Source organism: Aquarana catesbeiana, linkage group LG03, assembly GCF_042186555.1.
Source record: "Aquarana catesbeiana isolate 2022-GZ linkage group LG03, ASM4218655v1, whole genome shotgun sequence".
Classification (NCBI taxonomy): domain Eukaryota; kingdom Metazoa; phylum Chordata; class Amphibia; order Anura; family Ranidae; genus Aquarana; species Aquarana catesbeiana.
This window is the reverse complement of record NC_133326.1, coordinates 171,045,512-171,068,853: the sequence shown is the minus strand read 5'-3', so window position 1 is coordinate 171,068,853 and position 23,342 is coordinate 171,045,512. Positions and strand designations below refer to the sequence as shown.

General features: G+C 41.4%; 1 protein-coding gene across 1 annotated transcript in view; it reads left to right on the top strand.

Annotated features, from left to right (window-relative positions):
- CDNF (cerebral dopamine neurotrophic factor) overlaps positions 1 to 22,488 on the top strand; it is a 68,616-nt gene extending 46,128 nt beyond the window's left edge. Inside the window, exons 3-4 of the mRNA XM_073619526.1 lie at positions 15,815 to 15,956; positions 22,061 to 22,488. Of these exons, the coding sequence (XP_073475627.1) occupies positions 15,815 to 15,956; positions 22,061 to 22,239 (321 nt within the window). The 3' untranslated portion in view covers positions 22,240 to 22,488. The remainder of the gene's footprint in view (positions 1 to 15,814; positions 15,957 to 22,060) is intronic.
- The last annotated feature ends 854 nt before the right edge of the window (positions 22,489 to 23,342 follow it).

The following is a 23,342-nucleotide window of genomic DNA, read 5'->3' as shown; positions in this document are numbered from 1 at the left end:
GGGGCTGCTAAATGATGTTTTATTTAAGTGCATTCATGGATTATTATGGACATTTTGTTCTTTCAATTTGTTTCACATATTCCCCATTGCAGTGCCCAGCTTCCCTAGCCTTTTTTGCCTATTAGTTGTAAAAATGGTCAGAATTGAACTAGATTTGCCCCCATATATTTGTCCCGAGCTTTGAACAAGATTCACCAGTCCTGACAAACACTACGATAATAACTCACAATGTGTTTCCTGAATATAGCTGTAAACTGCTGAAAACAAATTGCATTAAAACTTACCACAAGTTTTATTACAAAACCAATTTAAGAAAAACAACCCTTTATATGAAAATAGAAAAGAAAACTGGTAACAATTGGTCACTTTAGTTCCTTGCCTAAAGTGGTCAATTAGGTTTAATCTTTTATTACCTGGGAAAATAAAACACTGCATTGACCGGGAAAAACTGCACTTTTGTTGGTGATTTATTTTCTCCAAGTAACTTTAACCGTTAGACATCTGAAAAAGAAATAAACATATAAGATTGGTACTTGACCAGAAAAAAAGGTCTACTAACAGATTAAAAATGGCTTCATTGACCCTTTATATGCTAATAGTGCAGTTGTGTGGATGGGCTCAAACCACATGGCTTTCACTAACTCCCCATATTCTTAAGGAAATTTGTGCTGAAAGAAATACATAGACGGCCATTGATGGCCTTCATCTAAAATGCTAGTTGCCAGGCTGCCTCTAACTTTTATTTAGGGTTACTGAACTGGAAAAAAATGCAGCAAAGTAAAGTTTAAGAGAGTTTTATGGTCACAACACACACTTTAACTTTATGACATCAGCATTGCAATAGCACCACAAACAGTAGTTTTCAACAATCCAAAATTATGTACTGGCTGTCTCCTAAAACCCATGCTCTCAACTCCTCTGTAGTTCAAAAGGCAGGCTCTGTAAAATGTGTGACAAAGCAATGCCTACTCACAGGGCATAGTGAATGCATGGGACAGAATTCAAAATTCAAGAAAGTAAATGTGTGGGGATCTTCTCAAAGTAAGTCTACAAACTTCAATCATTCAGATTAATATGGGTAGGCTAGAAATAATTGAAATACAGAAATGTAGAAATAAATGGAACTGGAACATTTGTTTAAAAGCTGAACTCCAAACAGTTAATGAGAAAAGCTTGACTAAGGTATATTAGACATCCCCAACTCATAACCATTACCTGCAAGGCCAACCCGAACCCAACCTTCTCAACAATCCCACCAATAACAGACCACACCAAAACGTGGAGAAAAATGCGCATCGCAGCCTTTTATTAAATATATAACCGAAAAACATCAAAACGTACCTCATAAAACAAACAGGCTGCTGATCTTTGAAGGTACTAAACACATTTTCAAATATTGTATCTGCGTGACTATTTTATTGTACATAGGCCCCCAGCCGAATCACTCCGGCTCAGAGATCCCAACTATCCCAGAGATTCAAACTATCTTCAGAGACCTCCATGTCCCAAATCCTCAGTTAAGCCACTGTTAATGGGAATGCTCCCAAGGACTCGACACCATGGATGGGTCAAAACAATTATATAAGGAAAACCTGCGCTAATGAGCAAAAACAGCAAATAAAATGAAATGTTAAAAATGCAAAGTGCAGCTGCAACAAAATACTTCAAATATCAGTGAAGTGAAAAAACCATATATAAACAAAAAATTGTGCGCTAGCATAAGTGTATTATATATTGTGAAATTAAATCTGCAATTAAGAAGCTTCTTGGAACGATACCTGAAACTATAGTATATATTTAGGATAAACCACAATGCAGCAAGATAACAAATTACAAATTATAACACATCTCCGTGAAGGAAAAATATATAAAAAAAGAGTGAAAAGTTCGATACAATCAAAATCCAGATCGCATAAGAAACGCCACATTCAGTTCATGAAAAGCGGAATTGCAAGAAAAGATATGTGAGAAAGATAAGTCGTTCCTTGGGTGTATCACATCAAGGTGGAAAGGTGAAAGATGTAGTGACACTTCCAAGCCACCGATAGTTCCGGAAGAGTAGTAATGGGTGTACCCTTACCGAACTTGTTGGACCCCCTATATAGCGAGGTCATACGAGCTTGCAGATATAACCCTCTGCAGGGACAGATGGATATCGATGTCCTGGTCCTGCTCACAAGCACCGCCCACTCAAAGATATTATCTCTGCTTCAGCGTCAGGAGGGAGACTCGTTACACAAAGGATCCATGGATAAGGAGAAAAAAGGGGAAAAAAACTCAGATAGTGTAGTAATAATCATAAGGAGTTTATTGCCTTGTATACAAAATTCCAGAATAAAAATGTTAAAAAGCCGGCATAAAACAAAGTACATGTTTCGTCATACGTGCCCCGGAGAAGACGTCACGTATGACGAAACATGTCCCTACATCTTTCACCTTTCCACCTTGATGTGATACACCCAAGGAACGGCTTATCTTTCTCGCATATCTTTTCTTGCAATTCCGCTTTTCATGAACTGAATGTGGCGTTTCTTATGCGATCTGGATTTTGATTGTATTGAACTTTTCACTCTTTTTTTATATATTTTTCCTTCACGGAGATGTGTTATAATTTGTAATTTGTTATCTTGCTGCATTGTGGTTTATCCTAAATATATACTATAGCTTCAGGTATCGTTCCAAGAAGCTTCTTAATTGCAGATTTAATTTCACTATATATGATACACTTATACCATGGATGGGTCCCCTACCATTAGACTTACCCTGAATTTTTAAGCCTCTTAAGATCACAACCGCTGAGCTGCTGTGATGACCAACATCAAAGCCAGCGTGAAAACAGGGAGGGTGGGAAGTTCCTTCATCCGTCTCCCACCAACTGGACCTGCAGCTCTCCACCCCCTCCTGGACACCACACTTCTTGGACCACCATGTACCACCAATAAGGTAAGTGATTACAACATTTGGTCCAAGCAAAAAACCCTTTTTACACTTGTTTCCCCTATTAACTATTTTTTTTTTTTGCTCCGAGACTACCTTGTCAATGTGCAGCTTCTCCTCTCGGCTTTCACCGTTCAGTCATAGTCTGGGGGAGGGACAAGACTGAAAATGTATGGGTAGCAAATGTTTTTCTTTTGGTAGAATAGAGAAGTGTTAAAACCCCTATTGGATTCTTTTTGCTCTCTGTGTCCTGCTGGGCAGATTTCCCTTCACTGCCTGTCCAAGACAAGATCAAAGTGAGGGGAATTCCCATCTTAGACATTTGTCCTACTTGGAAAATGCCCCTTTATCCCCTGTTCTTATGACAGCTCTACAGTGTTGGATTTCTCTATACTTTCTGTCTTGGTGACATTGGTCACAGGACAAAAAAAGGGTGAATCTGCCCAGCAGGGATACAGACAGCAATAAAACTTGACAGAAGGTCTAAAACTTTCCCATTCTATTCAAAGAAAAACTAATAAAAAATACTAATAAGAAACGAATACTAAGAAAAAAAATGCCTTTACGCACACTCTAACTGCAGGTGAGAAAAACTCTTATGATTTAAATATTATGATTAGAACTAAAAAAGAAATAGAAAAATATTGTTTGTTTTATTCTTTTTATTCAGGTAGCAAACCTGTAAAACCCTTACGGACCAGAGCATTTTCTACCTTTCCACTATGGTTCTGTTTATATAGCAATAGCTTTGCCATTGCTTACAATACTAAAATAATTCATACGATGTTTTGTGGGAACAATCTGGTTTGATTTGGCAATATTTTCCTGCAAAAATTATGCTATTTTCTTTTTAATCTTTAGACAAAAAGATGGAGAAAAATTAACATTCTGATGGCCGCTTCTGCTGTGTACAAACAATTCCCGGCTGTCATTTCAATAGCAGCCATTAATTGTCGGTAATAGTAGCAAGGGGAGATGAGCTGGACATAAGAGTTATTATGTCCTAAAAACTTTGCTGAAGTTCTTAGGTCATATCTTTTACATTCAAAATCCTTAAGTCATTAAAGATTGTATATGAATATTGTCCACTATTTTTTATCCAGTCAGCGGGTGGGACTCTAGGCGATATATGGCAGGGCTCAAAATTTCTGAGCTACTAGCCAGGCCTTAAGTGTTACTCACCACCAGTCGCCCTACCCAACCCCTACCCTTTCCCGCCCCTAATTCTGCCCCTAAACACACCCTCTAAAAATATCTCATACAATGACACTGTTAAAAGTTTCACGCAGATATAAGTTACAAAAATAAATATTAACAACAACAACTTTATCAGTGCCCATCAGTGCAGCCTATCAGTGCCCATCAATGCAGCATATCAGTGCCCATCAGTGTAGCATGCCAGTGCTGCCTCATCAGTGCCGTCCCATCAGTGCCGCCTCATCAGTGCCTATCAGCGCAGCCGCATCAGTGCCCATCAGTGCAGCCTTACAAGTGCCCATCAGTGCAGCCTATCAGTGCCCATCAGTGCAGCCTATCAGTGCCCATCAGTGCAGCATATCAGTGCCCATCAGTGCAGCATGCCAGTGCAGCCTCATCAATGCAGTTTATCAGTGTCCATCAGTGCCGCCCCATCAGTGCCCATCAGTGCCGCCTCATCAGTGCCAATCAATGCAGCCTATCAGTGCCCATCAATGCAGCCTCATCATTGCCCATCAGTGCAGCCTATCAGTGCCCATCAGTGTAGGCTATCAGTGCCCATCAATGCAGCCTCATCAGTACCCATGAGTGCAGCCTCAACAGTTCCAATCAATGCAGCCTATCAGTGCCTATCAATTGTATGAAGATACGCGCTAATTGGAAAAATAATAAGTGAACCAAATATATTCAAACCCTACAGCTGCTGTACACAAAGTGCTAAACCACTCATGAAGCAATATAAATAATACAGCGCTTACAGTCAAAAAATGTAAATATAGTGATTAGCAGTAAAAACACATAAGAAAAAAGTCCAAAGTCTTACAAAAAAATTCCCATATAAAGTGCTCCGTGCTCCAAAATCCTTCAAAAAAAGTGCCGAGGTGCTTCAAGAAAACATACTGTGCAGTGTGCCACACTTCTATCTTGTATCCCCACTCACTAAAGGAAATGGACCCACAGCTTTTCAGTCTGGGGGCAAATATGCATATATCTGGTGTTGGGAATACCAGGTCTCAAAGGCGTCCTGTTCAGGTCTCCACAACGCTGCTCTTAAGCAACCGAAATATCCCCCATGCTCAAATGGAAGAAAAGAGTATTGATAGTGAAGTACTGTAAAAGATTTTAATTGCGCAATAAAAAGAATCCACTTACAAGATTTTAGCATAAAATGGGCATAGGAAAATGGCGAGGCTCTTCCGGGTTCGCCGCGTCTCGGTATGCATTCCACGGAGGGCGGAAGTGACATCTTAGGTCTCGTTTCGCCCCTCCCATAGGGCGTCACCAAGGATATCGGTGCCTATCAGTGCCCATCAGTGCCCATAAGTGCAGCCTATCAGTACCCTTTAATGCAGCCTATCACTGCACGGGGATCACAGGGAGGAATCGGGAGGAGAGCCGGCCGGATCACAGAGAGAGGATCTCCCGCAGTGACACAGCTTGGATCTGAAACGCCGGCCGCTGTCAAACAAAGTCCGGCCTCCTGGACCGGCTCCTATGATAGACATCAAACTACTTCAATTTCCTTTGACCAGTGTGCTGTCTATCCTAGGAGCTGGTCCAGGAGGCAGGACTTTGGCAGCAGCCAGCGTTTCAGATCCAAGCTGTGTCAACAGAAGGAGTTCTCCTCTCTGTGTGATCCGGCCAGCTCTCCTCTCCCTTCCCCACAGTTTCCTGGCCGATCGCTGGGAAGAGAATCAGCTCCCATTCCCCGGTGGCGCTTGCCCCCCCTTCAGTGTGGCTCCACACAGCTTATTTCCACTCACCAAATGCGAGCAAGCGAGTGGAAATTTTGAGGGCTAATATATGGTATTTTTTATATAGTTACATTGGTCCATACCAGTATGGATTTGTAATGAGTTTGTAATGTAAAAGACGATAATACTCACATTATTGTCTTTTATATTTATGACTTTTTATCTTTTCATTTATGACCTTCGTATTTGTACTTGTTTTGTAGTCCTGATGAAGGGAAAGTGTGTTTGGCACCTGAAACGCATTAGTTCTATTCTGCAATTTATCAATTTTATCATTAAATTGTACTCTTGGATGTTTGGCGCTTTCATTGGATTGTATGTCTGTGGATTATCAACTCTTGGTCCCATACATTTTTCCTGTTTTGTGGAGTGTTGCCAAATGGAAGCTAGTGTGCCTGGTGACAATTTCAGTGACTCTTAGAAAATTTGAAGCCAGCACCCCGTTTGTTCTTGTGTAGGGAAACATAGCTGGGGCAGCTTACTAAGTAGCATGACTGTTCTGCCAAATTTAGGACAGTTGGCAAATATGTTTATGTGATTAAAATGTCCATGACAGAAACTGTTTATAGGCAGAACGAAACAAGAATCAAAACTTTACATGAGAAAACATTTCTGTGGGATCCTGCAAGGGAATAAGCATTTTCTGCTGAAAAACTACAATGAGTTTTACAACAAGTATTTTAAAGGTACAAGTTTTTGGGGAATAGAAGCTGTAAAACGCGATTGACTTGGAGGAAATACGATTCTTTCTGCAGGGTTAAATATGGGTATCAAGCTGTATGTATTTGAGTTATTTATTTACTTTAATTTATGGTGCATCATTTTAGATCAAATTAATAAAGTTGTTTTTATTCATTTCTCTATTTCTTTCATTATGGTCATAAATATTATCTATTGATATCTGAAGTAATTTATTGGATAGTGATGTTTTTAGCAAAATTAGTCAAGATGATAAGGTGTTAATTTAAGTGTGACTAAATCCAGGACCCTGCATTTATTATAGCTGGTCTCCCACAGAACTCAGAACATGGAAATGCAATAATTCTAGTAAATATAAACTACTAAATAAATTTTCTCATCAGCAGTTAGAGCAGTCAGTGTCTGGTTAAAGCTTGTAGGAAGAGTTTTCATTTTCCCCTGATTGTCCTATGAGGCTGCAGGACCCCTGACCCTCTGTCTGGACAGTGCTGATTGGCCCTGTGCTGATCACATGCACTCTCCCAAGGAAACAAAAAAAAACCTCTCTATCAATACACACCAAACTGAGCATGTGCAGAGTGCCCCCAAGGCTCTGTTCTATCAGAAGATGGATCGGGGACAGTAAAAGAAGGGGAGGATCAGAGAAAACAGGATCAAACAGCCTTTTTACACAATGCACTGAATTAAACCCTTAGCTTCCACAGTGAGTATAACAAGCATGCTTTACTGCATATACTGACTGATATTACTGTTGTGGGTTTTTTTAACACTTTAAGTGGGAGAGTGCTTTTAATGGGATGTTCTGCTTGTATCCAGCCTTTCCTTGACAAAGACTGATTTTCCCAATTGAAACACATGAGAAGTTAGGGCTGAGGAGGAGCCAATGGTTCTAGCTGCTGCCTCTCTATTCTCTGAATGCAAGGAGAGGGAAGAGAGCTGCTACAGACGGGCACAGCGCTGGATCAAGTGAGGGTAAGTATTAAGGGGGTGAGGGGGCATACTGCTACCGGGACTTTTTTTTACCTTAATGCATTGCATTAAAGTGGAGTTCTACCCAGAAGTGGAACTTCAACGTATTCGTCTCCTCCTCCCCTCCGTTGCCACATTTGGCACCTTTCAGGGGGGAAAGGGGACCTGTTTTTGACAGGTCCCCTTCCCCACTTCCGAAGACGGCGCAGATTGGAAGTTCGGCCCCCCTCCTCCTTCCTCCGCCACCAAGCCAATAAGAAAGCATGCCCAATAGGGAACCGGCTGTGAAGGCGAAAGGCTTCACTGCCGGGTTCCCTTACCAGGAATGGCAGCGGCTACACCCGACAGCCGGTCCGAAGATGGACAGCTAAGTGTCCATATATTAAAAGTCAGCAGCTGCAGTATTTGTAGCTGCTGACTTTTAATTTTTCCTTCGCTTTAAGGTAAAAAATATCTTGGCTTAAGAACCACTTTAATGAGGTAAAGCTCTGCTGACTTCTATCATCCAGTCATATGTAAACAAAATACTGTTTTTTAATTTCCTTGTGCATGATTGGGTATTCATTGCAAAGTGATTTGTAACCACATTCACTAAGCTAAGGGAAGATTGCCTTGCAGAGTACAAATTCCCTTACAAAGTGTATTTGCCTTCAGTAAATCGACCCCTATGTGTTCAAAAGTATGGTTATGTTCATTTGGGGAAAGTATGTTAGCCATTTTGACAAGATGTTAGTGCATTTGGAATGATCTTCTGTGAGGAAGAGGTAATAATGTGAGACTGCTTTCTGTGAGACATTGGGTGTTAATAGTGTCATGTGAAAGTTTTGAAATGAATTGTGTGATGTATGATTTAGCTTGAAGGAATGTGTAGATGTCTGGGGAAATAGCTGGAAACTTTTGTGTTAGTTCTGGAAAAAGATAACATTTGTGGGTTTTTTTGAGTTCATTACTGTAGTTGTTTGAAGGAGGTGAGTCCATGATTGTTCTGGGTCAGGAATGCGGCCAGGGCTGAAGTTTTCATTGCCTGCAAGTGGGAGAAATAATCTCAAACTAACTGCTTCTGTAGATGACATACTGCTAATTATCTCCAACCCAAAACAAGCCCTTCCTCACATTATCCACTTAATAACTCAATTTGGAACCAAATATCATTTTTTATAAATCTGCTGCATTCTATTTACACTCTACTCACAAGCCACCATAGAGATGATTATACCCGTTGGGCTAAAAATTAGAAAGTTATAAAATTTCTTTGCTTTAAAGTCTCTAAGAACACAAACTGTCTTTATGCCAAAAACATATCCCCTGCACTCAAGCACATTCAAAAAGAATTCACAACATGATCCAACTTTACTCTTTGCTATCATGGAGTTTCTTTGATCAAAATGATCGCCTTCCTTCATTTGCTTTGCTTAATAGAACACCTATATATCTAAACTCAAAGGACATTCACAAAATTAATCGAATGATAAGACACTTGATATGGAGAAAAAAGTACGCCAAGATTAGTAGACTCGAGCCTCAACAACCAACAGTAAATGTGCTATCAACCATTATTTTAAAACGTTCGGTCCAGGTTCACATCTATGCGTCTGTGCTTGATGCGTTTTCCAGGCACGTTTTTCAGTGCATTTTGCGTTTTTAAACCAGTGTTTATTATGCGTTTTTGCGTGCAATGTTCAAGCATTTTGCGTTTTGCGTTTTTTTTTCTCTCTCTTTAACCACTTGCCTACCAGGCACGAACACCCCCTTCCTGCCCAAGCCATTTTTCAGCTTTCAGCGCTGTCGCACTTTGAATGACAATTGCGTGGTCATACTACACTGTACTCAAATACATTTTTTTCTTCACACAAATTTCTTTTGCTGGTATGTAATCACTGCTGAGTTTTTTATTTTTTACAGAAAAAAAAGACCAACATTTTGAAAAAAAATAGTTTTTTTTACTTTTTTCTGTCAGTAAATTTTGTAACTAAGTAATTTTTCGCCTTCACTGATATGCGCTGATGAGGTGGCACTGATGGGCACTGATAGGCTGAACTGGTGGGCATTGATGAGGTGGCATTTATGGGCACTGATGAGGCGGCACTTATGGGCACTGATGAGGTGGCACTGATGGGGAGGCACTAATATGCCACACTTATGGGCACTGATAGGTGGCACTGATATGTGGCATTGATGAGCACTGATAGGCAGCACTGATGGGCACTGTTAGGTGGCACTGATGGGCACTAATAGGCGGCACTGGTGGGCACTGATAGGCGGCAGTGGGGGGCACTGAGAGGTGGCAAACTCTATGCTATGAGTAAGCATCTTTGAATGTGAAACGCGTTAGTTATTTTACAAACGCTGTGTCCACTTTTTGTTTTGTTTGCTATTTTGGATTTTATCGCAATTTTTCAATAAAGTTAATGTTTTTGCATGGAGTGCAGCGGTCCAGGATTTTTCTCCTTCCACAGATTAGCCAGCACCCAGCACTGTGTGGTAGGGCGGGAGCTCTTCAAGAAATTAGGAGGCTTATCAGAGCGGCTTTTCCCTTTTGAACTGAGAGGTGGCACTGGTGTGCACGGATAGGCGGCATGGATAGGCCGTACAGATGGGCACTGATGGGCATTGATGGGTGGTACTGATGGGCGACACTGATGGGCAGTGATGGACAGCAGTGATGGGCAATGATGGGCAGCACTGATAGGCGGCACAAATTGCCAGCACTGACTGGCATGGCTAATGGGCACTGATTTGTGGCACTTGTGAGCAGTGTGGGCACTGATTGTTGCCACTGGTGGGCTCTGATCACTGGCATTGGTGGGCACTGTATGCTGGCATTGGTGGGCATGGCATTTTATTTATTTGTGGAACTTTATTTATATCTTGTAATCAGGGCACTGATGATCAGTGCCCTGATTACTTCCCTAGCTGTCCCCCTGTGAGGAGATGCTGCTGATCGGCTCTCCTCTTCTTGCACTCTGTCAGTGTGAGGCGAGGAGAGCTGATTACCGGCATCTCCTTGTTTACATGTGACCAGCTGTGATTGGTCACAGCCGATCACATGGTTAAAGAGCCGCGGACGCGGCTCTTTACACAGATAGGTGTCGCACCGTTCTGTGCCGCCATCATATGGCGGCGGCCCAGAACAAGAGCTGCACCACCCCACCGTCATATGACGGTGGGCGGGCGGCAACTGGTTAAACACACTGTAAAACACACTGTATATAGCTGGTTGCTAAGGAGGGGGGCAGGAAGTCGACCGCCACGTCCTTAGCAACCGATGAGTCATCAGCTGTCAGCGGGGCTCCCCGCTGAAAGCTTAATATAATAAATAAATACAAATTTGCCGTGAAAAAAAATTGTGAAAAAAACGTCGTGGGGTTCCCCCCAAGGTCCATACCAGGCCCCTCACATCTAGTATGGATTCGGAGGGGACCCCCACGGCAAAATTTATAAAAAGATGGCGTGGGGTCCCCCCCAAAATCCATACCAGACCCTTATTCGAGCATGCAGCCCGGCAGGTCAGGAAAGGGAGGGGACGAGCGAGCGGCCCCCCTCCTGAACCATACCAGGCCGCATGCCCTCAACATGGGGGGGTGGGTGTTTTGGGGCAGGGGGGGCTCTGCACCTCCCCCCTAAAGCACCTCGCCCCCATGTTGATGAGGACAAGGGCCTCTTCCCGACAACCCTAGCCAGTGGTTGTTGAGGTTTGCAGTGGGGGGGCTTATCAGAGTCTGGAAGCCCCCCTTTAAGAAGGGGGCCCCCAGATCCCGGCCCCCCCCTATGTGAATGGGTATTGGGTACATCGTACACCTACTCATTCACCTAAAAAGGAGTGACATGTAATAAAAACACAAGAGCCGGTTTTTGACAATTCCTTTATTAATAGATCTGTCTTCTCTGGCTGTCTCTTTCCGCTGTCTTCTCCTTCCCGCCGTCTCTTCCCACCATCTTCTCATCAAGCTGTCTCTTCCCGCTCTTGTTCTATTGATGTCTTCATCTATTTTGTTGACGCCCGCTCTCTGCCGACTCTTATATAGCAATGGGGCTTGGCCATCTAATGACATCACCCGGAAAGCCCGTCCCTTGTGCCAAGCGCATGCTCGGATAAGGGTCTGGTATGGATTTTGGGGGGCCCCCACGCCAATTTTGGCATGGGGGTCCCCTCCAAATTCATACTAGACCTAAAGGGCCTGGTATGGACCGGGGGGAAACCCCACGCTGTTTTTTTTGCAAATTTTTTTACCGGCAAATTTTTTTTTTTTTTACATTTTAGCTTTCAGCGGGGAACTCCTCTGACAGCTGATGACTCATCAGTTGCTGAGGACACAGCGGCCGGCTTCCCGTCCCCGTGCTTAGCAACCAGCTATATACAGTGGTAAAATAAGAACAGCAAAACACATAAAAAATTGCATCAAAAATGCATTACTTGCATTTCTGTGCAGCTCCATTGAAGTCTATTAGTCGCAAATTGTGGGAAAAAAGTCCCCGACCCTTTCCAAAAATGCGCTGGCTGCAAAACGCATAGATGTGTACCATAGGAAACCATGGTACATGTAGTGCGTTTCTGCAAACTTGAAAAACACACTAAAAAACGCATAGGTGTGAACGTAAGGTAAGTATTTTTTTTTTTGTAGGCCATGAATTTGGGAAGATCTCTATTCACATTCTTTTTGGATGAAGTATGAGGAAACAGTATAACAGTTTAAAATCATACCAACTGTGAAAATGTGGTGCCGTGTGGTTCCTTTGTTGATCTTTGCTGCTTACAGTCATCATACATGCTTCTGCTATCTGGTGCATCACTCACTGAGCCTGACACTAAATGCCATAGACAAAGATAGTAGTTGGACAAGATGGCAACCTCTTATGATGAATACGGTTATCTCAAGGCAAGATTCCTTTTCTTGGTGAGGACCAGGGCTTTTTTTCTCAGAGAAAAGGAACAGGAACGCCTCCCTTCTGAGTCACCCCTTGACTCTGCCCCCTATCCACCTCCGAGCACCATTCCTTTTAGAGAATACAGAACCAAGTAACATTTTGTGGTGCTAAGTATTTTGTATGGAATTGGTAATGATAACAAGAAAGGCAGTAAAATAGATGTAACAATGGACACCCCAGTGAAAATAGATCCACCCCAGTAACAGTGGACTCCTATCAATAGACCCTCCAGCAGCCTTAGACCTCTCTCTCAACAGTACACCCCTCCCAGCAACGATTGAAACCCTGCACAAGACCCACCCCCAGCAACAAAAAGCCCCACTGAGCCACAGAAGACCTCCCCAGAAACAATAGATCCCCCTGAAAAAATAGATCCCCTTTAGCAACAATAGATTCCCCAGCAGCCAACATCAATAGAACTTCCAGCAGGCAGCAACAAAAAACCCTCCCTCCACAGTAGATCCGTCCCAGCAACGATTAACCGCCTGGCAACATAAGACCCACCCCAGCAACAATAGATCCCCACAAGCAACAATAGATCCCTCCACAGCAACAATAGATCCCCTTCCTCTGCAAAAATAGATTCCCTCCAGAAAAAATAGATCCCCCAGCAGCCAGCATCAATAGACCTCAGCACCCCTTGCTGTTAATTGAGTTCTTGAGGTGCCGGAACTGCGTTCCCCCGCGTTCCCGCTGAAAAAAAGCCCTGGTGAGGACCCAAAAAAAGCTCAAAAATCTGATATGCAAACAACAGCCACTTTGTGTCGGGTCCTGCCCCCTTTCCTGAGCCTCACTATTGGCCTATCACTGTGCATATTTCTGGGGAAAGAACATTGCTGTCATGGTTTCAGTAAGAAAAAAGTTAAATATCTGTCAATTTTAGAGACTATAGCTGACTGGAGATTGAAACAGGTAATCTGGCTTGTGCAGCAAATATATATCAAACACTGTAAAGACGCTTCCCTGGATGTTGCAAATATCTTAAAGCGGACCTTCAGTAATTTTTTCAACTTTCCATCTATTAAATCTTCTGCCCTTGTTGTTTTAACTTTGGATAGTAAATTTTCTGCAAGTAAATACCTTATACAACCCACTTCCTGTTTCTTGTATGGAAAAAAGCCTAGGCTTATGACATCATGCATAGCTCTCTCTCTCACTCTCGTGAGAGTTTGCCAGGAAGGGAGGGGGGGGTGAGTCATAAGAGGGCCAATGAGAGCTGCAGAGCTGGAGATGTGCCTCCGTGTGTCTGTGTAAATCCAGGAAGTGAACAGGCAGCAGCTTCAGCTGCCCACAGTTAAAATGGTTGAAGCCAGACTTAGTGGTGGAAGATTTCTGCAGCATATTTGGCATCTACAGAATGATTATATATATAAAATAATATGCAAAGTGGTTGGAGGGAAGCTTCAGAATGGCAAAGATGCTTTAATTATAAATGATGTGAGCAGACTGCAGTTCCTCTTTAAATATACAATCTAATAGAACCAGTTGGGACTTTAAGTGTACAAACACCAATAGTACAAGATATAGCAAAAAATCAGGTGCTAGTTTCTCACTAACGAACCAATTATCGCATCTATATTCATAAATGATTAACCCAATGCAAGTCTAAAAGTAGTCCCAATCCACTGTGCTCGTTTGAAAACGTATATGGTGACTATTTCTTCTCAGTGGGTTAATAAAAGCTTTCTCCATGTGAAGTGTGCACTCACCAGATGTATATGGCTGACAAAGTAGCCTGTGCACTTTTAAAGAAAGCTTCCTAAAGACGCGCTACGTGCAAAATGCATAGAGGCTGAGCTGCGACATCATATCCAGTCTATTGCCTGTCACATATCTATTATTGCTATCTAGCAATTATATGTAGTCATTTTTTTTATTTTTTTGCTGACAGAACTGAAGCTTCCCTTTAAATATACATTTAACTCACTGAGTTAAGGCAAAATACCCTTACATATACCCAGTGAAGTGACTGGCCTCAGGTGATACACAGAGATGAAAGAAATCCTCAGACATAAGCTGTACCTGTTTATCTCCAGCCATCTGACCTGTCCAGCCTTCTACAACACATAGATAAATAGATTTTTCTCAGCAGCAGAAAGAAGGGGGCGGGGATCTAATGTCACACACACTGCAGAGCTAGAGCATGGAGCTGAGTGTAATCTGAGAGCTGATTGAAGGAAAGTGATGCCCCCCTCTTCATAGGCTCTGAGAAACATAGAGCTGAGGGTATGAGCATACCTCCCAACATTTTGAGATGGGAATGAGGGACACCTACTAGCAAATGTATGTTGACATAGGACACGCCCCCTGCCACACCCCCTTAAAGGAGAATTAACCAAGAAAAAAAAGTTTAATTAAATCCACAAGGGCTTTTTTAACCACTACTATTCCTTTATATTGGCTTTTAAAATTTACAAATGCAGCAATTTAGAATTTGGATGAAAGACAAACACTTTTTGAAATAGAAAAAGAGCATTTTATATACAACTATATAGATCAGACCAAAATGAGGGACAAATGAGGAGGAATGAGGGACAAAGGGACATTGCTCCAAATCAGGGACAGTCCCTTAAAATCAGGGACAGTTGGGAGCTATGATGAGTCATCTGCTGTGTGCTGGAGGGGGGACAGGCCATATTCCTGAAGGCTGGGGTTATGGCCTGTGGCCCGTACACACGATTCGAAAATCGGACGAAAAATACAGTTTTCGAAGCGATCGTACGATAATTGGATCCTTAGTACAGAGCTTTCGAGAGCCGATCACGACAGTTCATCCGATATTATTTAATCGGACAAGCACGAAAAATGTCCTCATACGATACCAGATCGTACGATTTTCTTTTAGTCAGTACAGTTGTCCTCCGAAAATACAATACACATACATTACAACACATGACATCACTTCCGATTTTTTTTTTCTGTCGTACGAGAATTTTCGTGACTTTAGTAACCTATTCAATTCCTACTTGCGACTATTAAGTGAAAAAAGTCGGACAATCTGTCGTCCGATTTTCGGATCGTGTGTACAAGGCATTAATCTATTTGAGTGAGTCATGCAGATAGCAGAGAGAGGATAAATCAGAGAGGAGCCAGACTTGGCTTTGGATTCAGGTTAGTACACACTAAAGTGGGATGCGCTTTGTTCATTTTTCATGTCTGAGGTTTACAACCACTTTAAACTGCTGCCTTTCTTTACATGCTTCCTTTACTTACAACAGCATACTCTTTAAACTGACTAGTTTTCCTGTGAAAAAAAAAAACAGACTCGTTTTACTGTATTTATGTCAGTACTGACATTTCACAAGATTAATATAAAACTTTGTTTTTTTTAGTGTTACTATTTAGGGGCCACAAGTGATGCAGCTACAAAAATTGTAAGTGAAGTTACTCGTCCTATGAGTGCTCATGTGCCAGTATCCAAAATCTGTGAGAAACTGAAGAGGATAGACATTCAGATCTGCGAGCTGAAATATGGTATGTATTGGATAAGTAAAGTCATTATTGCACTTATTTTGTCATATCATAAGATCACGCCTTAGATTTAGGTGACCAGATTTTCAAACTGAAATCCGGGGACACCCTACTCACCATGGCCACTTTTAATGTGGGTGGAGCAGGGCAGAGCAGTGGGTGGAGAAAATAGCAGCACACCAAATGGTGAGTGTGGCCAAAAATGTACTGCCCTGCCAGTGAACAGGCATATTTTATTAAGTTTCTTCCTACTTTTGGTCAGTCTAAACAAGAAAACGAATTCAATTGTAATGTGTGGCCAGCATAATAAAGATCAGCCTGATGTCATAAATGCTTTTTCCTACATTAAAAAAAAAATTAAGCTTTTTGACATGGGGAAGGGGGCAACAATAAAAAAAACCTTACATTTTTGGTGCAAGGTCTGCTTTAAGCAGAGGCAGAGAGATCTCAGAGACACACTGGGCACCTTCTAGCAACTAATCTAATGTAAAAGTGACATAAAATAAAATAATGTAAAATTATGCAAAACAATTATGCAAACAATTTACACAATAGTAAACCCAAGCATTAATGTCAGTAGCAGCAATATTAACCTCCCCCCTGCATCAGTGCCAGTTTAACCGGTTCAATACAGGGCATTTTCACCCCCTTCCTTCCCAGGCCAATTTATAGTTTTCAGCGCTGTCGCACTTTAAACGACAATTGCGCGGTCGTGCGACGTTGTACCCAAAAAAAATTAATGTCCTTTTTTCCCCACAAATAGAGCTTTCTTTTGGTGGTATTTGATCACCTCTGCGGTTTTTATTTTTTGCACTATAAACAAAAGAAGAGCGACAATTTTGAAAAAACACAATATTTTTTACTTTTTGCTATAATAAATATCCCAATTTTTTTGAAAAAAAACTAATTTTTTCCTCAGTTTTGGCCGATACGTATTCTTCTACATATTTTTGATAAAAAAAAAATCGTAATAAGCGTATATTGATTGGTTTGCGCAAAAGTTATAGCGTCTACAAAATACGGGATAGATATATGGCATTTTTTAAAAAAAAATATTTATTTATTTTTTTTACTAGTAATAGCGGCGATCGCGATTTTATTTCATGACTGCGACATTATGGCGGACACATCGGACACTTTTGACACATTTTTGGGACCATTCACATTTATACAGCGATCAATGCTATAAAATTGCATTGATTACTGTATAAATGTGACAGGCAGGGAAGGGGTTAACCACTAGGGGGACACGAGGGGTTAAATATGTTTCCTAGGGAATGATTCTAACTGTAGGGGGAGGGGACGTACAAGGGGAGGAGACCGATCAGTGTTCCGCTGTTCTGGGAACACAGATCGCTCTCCTCTCAACTGACAGGACATGGATCTGTGTGTTTACACACACAGATCCACGGTCCAGCCCGGTTAACGTGCAATCGCGGGTGCCCGGCAGACATCACGGCCGCCGTGCACACGCACCGGGTCCCAAGCAACGCGGCGGGCACTGCTCCCCCGGCGGCGTGCGCGCGCCCCCTAGGCGGCCGGGAAGCCCAGGCCGTCATATGACGTCCACCCAGGATGGGAGATCCCATCTGTGGACGTCATATTACAATACGCGGGTAGGGAAGTGGTTAAACAATAATGACCCCCAACACCGGTGCCAGTTTACACAATAATAACATCCCCAGTGCCAGTCTAAGCAATAATATACCACAGTATTTGTGCCAGTTTCTACAATAATAACCCCCAGCATTGGTGTCAGTATCCACAATAAGAATCCCTAGCGTTGGTGTCAGTAGCAGCAATAATAGCTTCCAGCATTTGTTCCAGTTTCACGATAATAATTGTATAGGGAAAAAACGATTTAGTGAAAGGGAATTTAAAAAGACACGCAGCCATTCACTAAAGTTGGAAGAGAAGCAGCTTAATCATAAACTGCGTAGAGGGTTCTTTACTGTCAGAGCGGTAAGGATGTGGAATTCTCTTCCACAAACAGTGGTATCAGCGGGGAACGTCGATAGTTTAAAAAAACTATTAGATGGGCACCTTAACGACCACAACATACAGGGGTATACGATGTACTATTGACATAAACACACACACACATCATCGGTTGAACTGGATGGACTGATGCTTTTTTTCAACCTCACCAACTATGTAACTATGTATGTAACTATTTAAATAATCCCCAGCATTGGTGTCAGTTTCTGCAATAACAATCTCCAGCATTGGTGTCAGTTTCCGCATTGATGTCGGTTTTCGCAATAATAATCCCCAGCATTTGTACCAGTTTCTGTAATAATAACCCACAGCATTGGTGCCAGTTTCTGCAAAATAAATCCCTAGCATTGGTGCCAGTTTTGGCAATAACTTTCAGCATTTGTGTCAGTTTCTGCAACAATAATCCCCAGCATTGATGCCAGTTTACATATGAACCCCCGGCATTAGTACCAGTTTCTGCAACAATATTCCCCAGAATTGGTGCCAATAGTAGCAATAATAACTCCCAGAATAGGTGGTCAATGGTGGTATGCTATTTAAACCCCCTTTATTCATAGCCTGTTAAAGTGGAATTAATTCCAGCTTAAACCTAACTAGCCTTAAAATGCCCTCTACCCCATTCTAACACCTTTACTGACTAACCTGTTTAAAAAAGATGTGTATATTTACCTATTTTCAAGCCTTTCCAGTCCGGTCACATGATCCCCTGTGTCAGCCAACGGTGGCTGGAGTGGAGAGGAGAGAGCGCTCAATAACAGTTTTGCTAAAGCCTGGAGCAGTGACATCACCTATAGGTTCCCATATTCCAGCCATTATTGGCACTCACTTTTCTCCACCGCATATGCAGTTGGCTGACACAGGGGTGATCACGTGACCAGACTGGAGCAGCCTGAATATAGTTTAAGTCAGCATAGGGGTAGAAGGTGGAAGGGCATTTTAAAGGCTAGTTAGGCTTAAACTGGAATTCAACTTTAAACTTTCTCCACTGATGGTCAGTGGTAGTGCTATTTCAAACATCCCTCCCAATTGGTGGGCAGTGGCGGTGTTAATTAAACCCTTTGTGCAACATTAGGGGCCAAAGGCAGTGTTTATTAACCCATTCATGCTGGTTAAATAACACTGACACTGGTGCCACAAATACAGCACAAAGGGGTTAATTAATTGCCACTGATCACTAATACATCAATGACCAGTGGCAGTACATTAACCCCTTTGTGCTGAACATTGCTAATGGCATTGTTAATTATTTAACCCCTTCACCCCCCAATCACAGCACCCATCACCCACACTCCCCAAGGAGTTAACCCTACATTACACTGTTAATGTGTCAGCAAGTAATGTTTGGAAGGGTCTTCCAATGCCTGTTGATTTTGTTAAGTTTTTGCTCACTTGAACATACACTCACCCAACTCACCCAATCTGGCAGGCAGAGATTACTCCACCTGACAAATAAGTTCAGCAGTGATCTCTGTACTGCTGTCCATCTTCAACCATGGGACTTTAATCATCACTGAGTCTGCACTCCACCTGCACCCCCCCCCCCCCCCAAAGAAATGTTTAGCGCGTAGGGCTCTTTCCCTTTCTGCCTCCATCTTATCCCAGCCCTGTGCACAACTAATAGTCCCCAGCAAGGTCTTTACTCACAGTGTCCCATGAGCTGTCTGCCACACAACATCAACAGGTAGATCCTTAGTGAGGGTGATAACAAGATCCTTCTTCAGACCAGAACTTCAAGACAGTGCCCTCCAGCAAAATATAATCTTGTAGCAAACTTCCCAGGCCCTTAGCACAGCAGCTGCTGAGGCCTAGACTGCAGATTCTTGTCTACTCTGACTATCTCAGAGGAAGAAACCCCCCAGGAGACTGGAACCCTCCCTGAAGAGAACAGAACACTCTGGAGAGGCGCCCAAAACATTTATCACCAACCCAGCCACCTTCTGCGTGACTCCTTTCAGGGATTGGCTGCAGCATGATAAATATTTGTGATGGCTATTTGAATCTGCCTGCCCTATACTTTGGAAGCTTCTTCCAGAGGCAGGTGGGAAGAATCAAGCACCAAGCTCAGGAAACTTTGAACAGGCAATAACATAGAACTGCTGCACCACTGATTACAGTGAAGCCAAAAAATAAATTTAACCTAGCAGCTTAACTAAGGGAGGGCGACACAAGTTCTTGGGAAAATAATGAAATGATAGCATCTTCAATGTTGATGGAAAGCACTCTTTCAATTATAGTCCTGCTTCATTCACACTGAAGTGGCCCTTCATGGGAATGTTCAGGATGCGCTGGGGGTAAGGATGGCGCTGCACACAGTAGGGATTTAAGTCGCAGAGCTCTCATGGGTCCAAGAACATAGTAGACATCAACACACTGTCCCAGATGTCAGGACTCATGAAGAGCTATTGACAGGGTGTTATTAGCTGTTGACAGGGTGTTATTAGGACAGGAGAGAGTTTATCTGAAAAATCAACCGAATTTCTTTTAGATAGGGTTAAGGTCCACTTTGGAACAGCCATGTGCTTATGCTATGCATCATATGAATTATGATTGATATATATATATATATATATATATATATATATATATATTATCGTGCAAAAGTTTTAGACAGGTGTGAAAAAATGCTGTAAATTAAGAATGCTTTCAGAAATAGAAATCCTGCTGCAGAATAAATCTGGGGCCCATCACATGCCCCCCAGATGACATGGCATGATAGATAAGTGTCTGCCTGTATTTCTTAGCATTTAGGCTACCATTGATCCTGACCAAATCTCCAACTCCATTTGCAAAAATGCAGCTCCAAATGTGCAAGGAACCTTCACCATGCTTCACTATTGTCTACAGACACTCGTTATTATACCACTCTCCAGCCCTGAACAAAATGCCTCCTGCTACAGCCAGACACAGTATTTAACATTTTGACTCATCAGTCCAGAGCACCTGCTGCCATTTTTCTGCACCCTAATTTCTATGTTTTTGTGCATAGTTGAGTCACTTAGCTTTGTTTCCACATCGGAGGTATGGCTTTTCAGCCACAATTCTTCCATGAATACCATTTCTGGCCAGACCTCCCCGGACAGTAGATTGGTGTACCTGGGCCCCCCTGGTTTCTGACAGTTCTGTGTTGATGGTACCGCTGGACATCTCCCCATATCGAAGGGAAGTAAGCATTATGTGTCTTTCATCTGCTGCATTATGTTTCCTGGGCCAACCACTGCATCTACAGTCCTCAACATTGCCCTCTTTGTGCTTCTTCAAAAGAGCTTGAACAGCACATCTTGCAACGCCAGTCTGCTTTGAAATCTTTGCCTGGGAGAGACAATTGCTGATGCAGTACAACTACATGGTGTCTCATTGCTGTGCTCAGTATCGGCATGATGTATGCAATGTGACATGAAATTGTCTTCCATAATCTCACCTTAGTAGCAGAGTTTGGCTGTTCCTCACCCAGTTTTAAGCCTTCGACACAGCTGTTTATGTTTCAGTTAATAAATGTGTTTCAACCTACATATGAAATTGATGATCATTAGCAACTTCTTGGTATAATAGGTTATTCATACACCTGACTCTAATCTAACAAAATCCCTGACTTTGTGCATACAAAGTGTGCAAGTGTAAGAATTGATGCTGGTTTGAAGCCAAAGGGTAGTCACGCATTTCTGGAAGCATTCTTACCTTATGGTACTGTATTATATAGATATATATATATATGTGTATATATATATATATATATATATATATATATATATATATATATATATGTGTATATATATATATATATATATATATATATATATATATATATATATATATATATATATATATATATTTATATATATATATATTTATATATAGTATTTTTTTTTTATAAACTTGTGTTTTGGCAATAATTTAAATAATTTACATAATTTTTAATACGGTAACTAACTATGCAGTACATCTACCAATCATAAGACTGAACAAAATGGAAATCAGATGGGCTCATATGGACTACGCCATACTGCTCATAAAATAGTTTTTTAAAATGCTCAATGAAATATGCTGGATTTATGTAATGGTGTACCTCTTTCTCATACATATTCTCTTTGTGTATGTGTTTTGTGATACAGAGAAGAAGATTGATCTAAATTCTGTGGACCTGGCTAAATTGAGGGTGGCAGAGTTAAAGAAGATACTGGACAGCTGGGGAGAGACATGCGTAGCCTGCATAGAGAAAACAGATTATGTTCAGCTTATAAAAGAACTAGCTCCAAAATACACTGCACAAAATCAAAGGACAGATCTGTAAAATCATCTACTCTAATTAAAGATGGAGCTGCTGTATAACAGAGGAATGGAAAATGGAAGTGCTGTCCATAACAATCCTTTTAGCTATAAGATTTCACATTCTAACCTATACAAGAAATGACAGCTGAAATCTTGGTTGCTATGGACAACACAATTACCTTTTCTTCCCATTTTAATATGTGAAGGTTAATTATACATTTTGTGAACTCTGGATACGTCAATGTTAAAACATGTATAGTTAATAAAAGGTACCGGAAATAACACGCTGACAATTACATGTGTATTTAATATCATTAATATTGTTCTTTTATAAAAATAATAATCATCATCACCATCCCTGAATAGAAGTAAATCCATTTGAATGTGTGGGAACGTGCGTGATCTCAGCAGAACTTATACCATTGTAAGTTACTTAGGAGGCTTCCTAAGTACGTATTGAATTACAGTAATGAACATTATATGCCTATCAACGTGTTATTACAAAGAAATTAAGTTACTTTCCCTTAGTAATTAATTAGATTCAAACCAGCCCTAAAGATTTAATCAGGTTGGTGGCTGTTAAAGAATAATTTCACCATAATAGCATTAGTACCTACAGTCATATGAAATAGTAACTACAACCAATGGAAATAGTTGACCTTTTGAACATATCTGAGCAGACAAACATTAGATCTTGATTTAAATAGTGCTTATAGGTAAAAGTGATGTACTTGAAATAACATATAAAACTGACATGATGTATTAATTTTCATGATCTAAATTCATCAAAATACAGATTTTTCATATAGAAAAGTAAGTACACCCCTACAGTTACTATCACTTCAGATCCATCAAATTTGAATCTGGTGTTCCAGGTTAGGTGTCATTGATTATAACCTCCTTAGGGGGTATGCAGGTGAACCTTTCTTATTATAACCTTAGGCATCTAGTCTGGTGTTCTTATTTCTATTGGCATGTGAGGTGTCATCATGCAAAGATCGATAGAGCTCTCTAAACCCTTCAGAAAGAAAGTTATAGATGCCTATGGGTCTGGCAAGAAGTTTAAAAAGTTTGTCAGATGACTTAAAATCAATCATTCCAGTGTAAGGAAGATAATCTACAGGT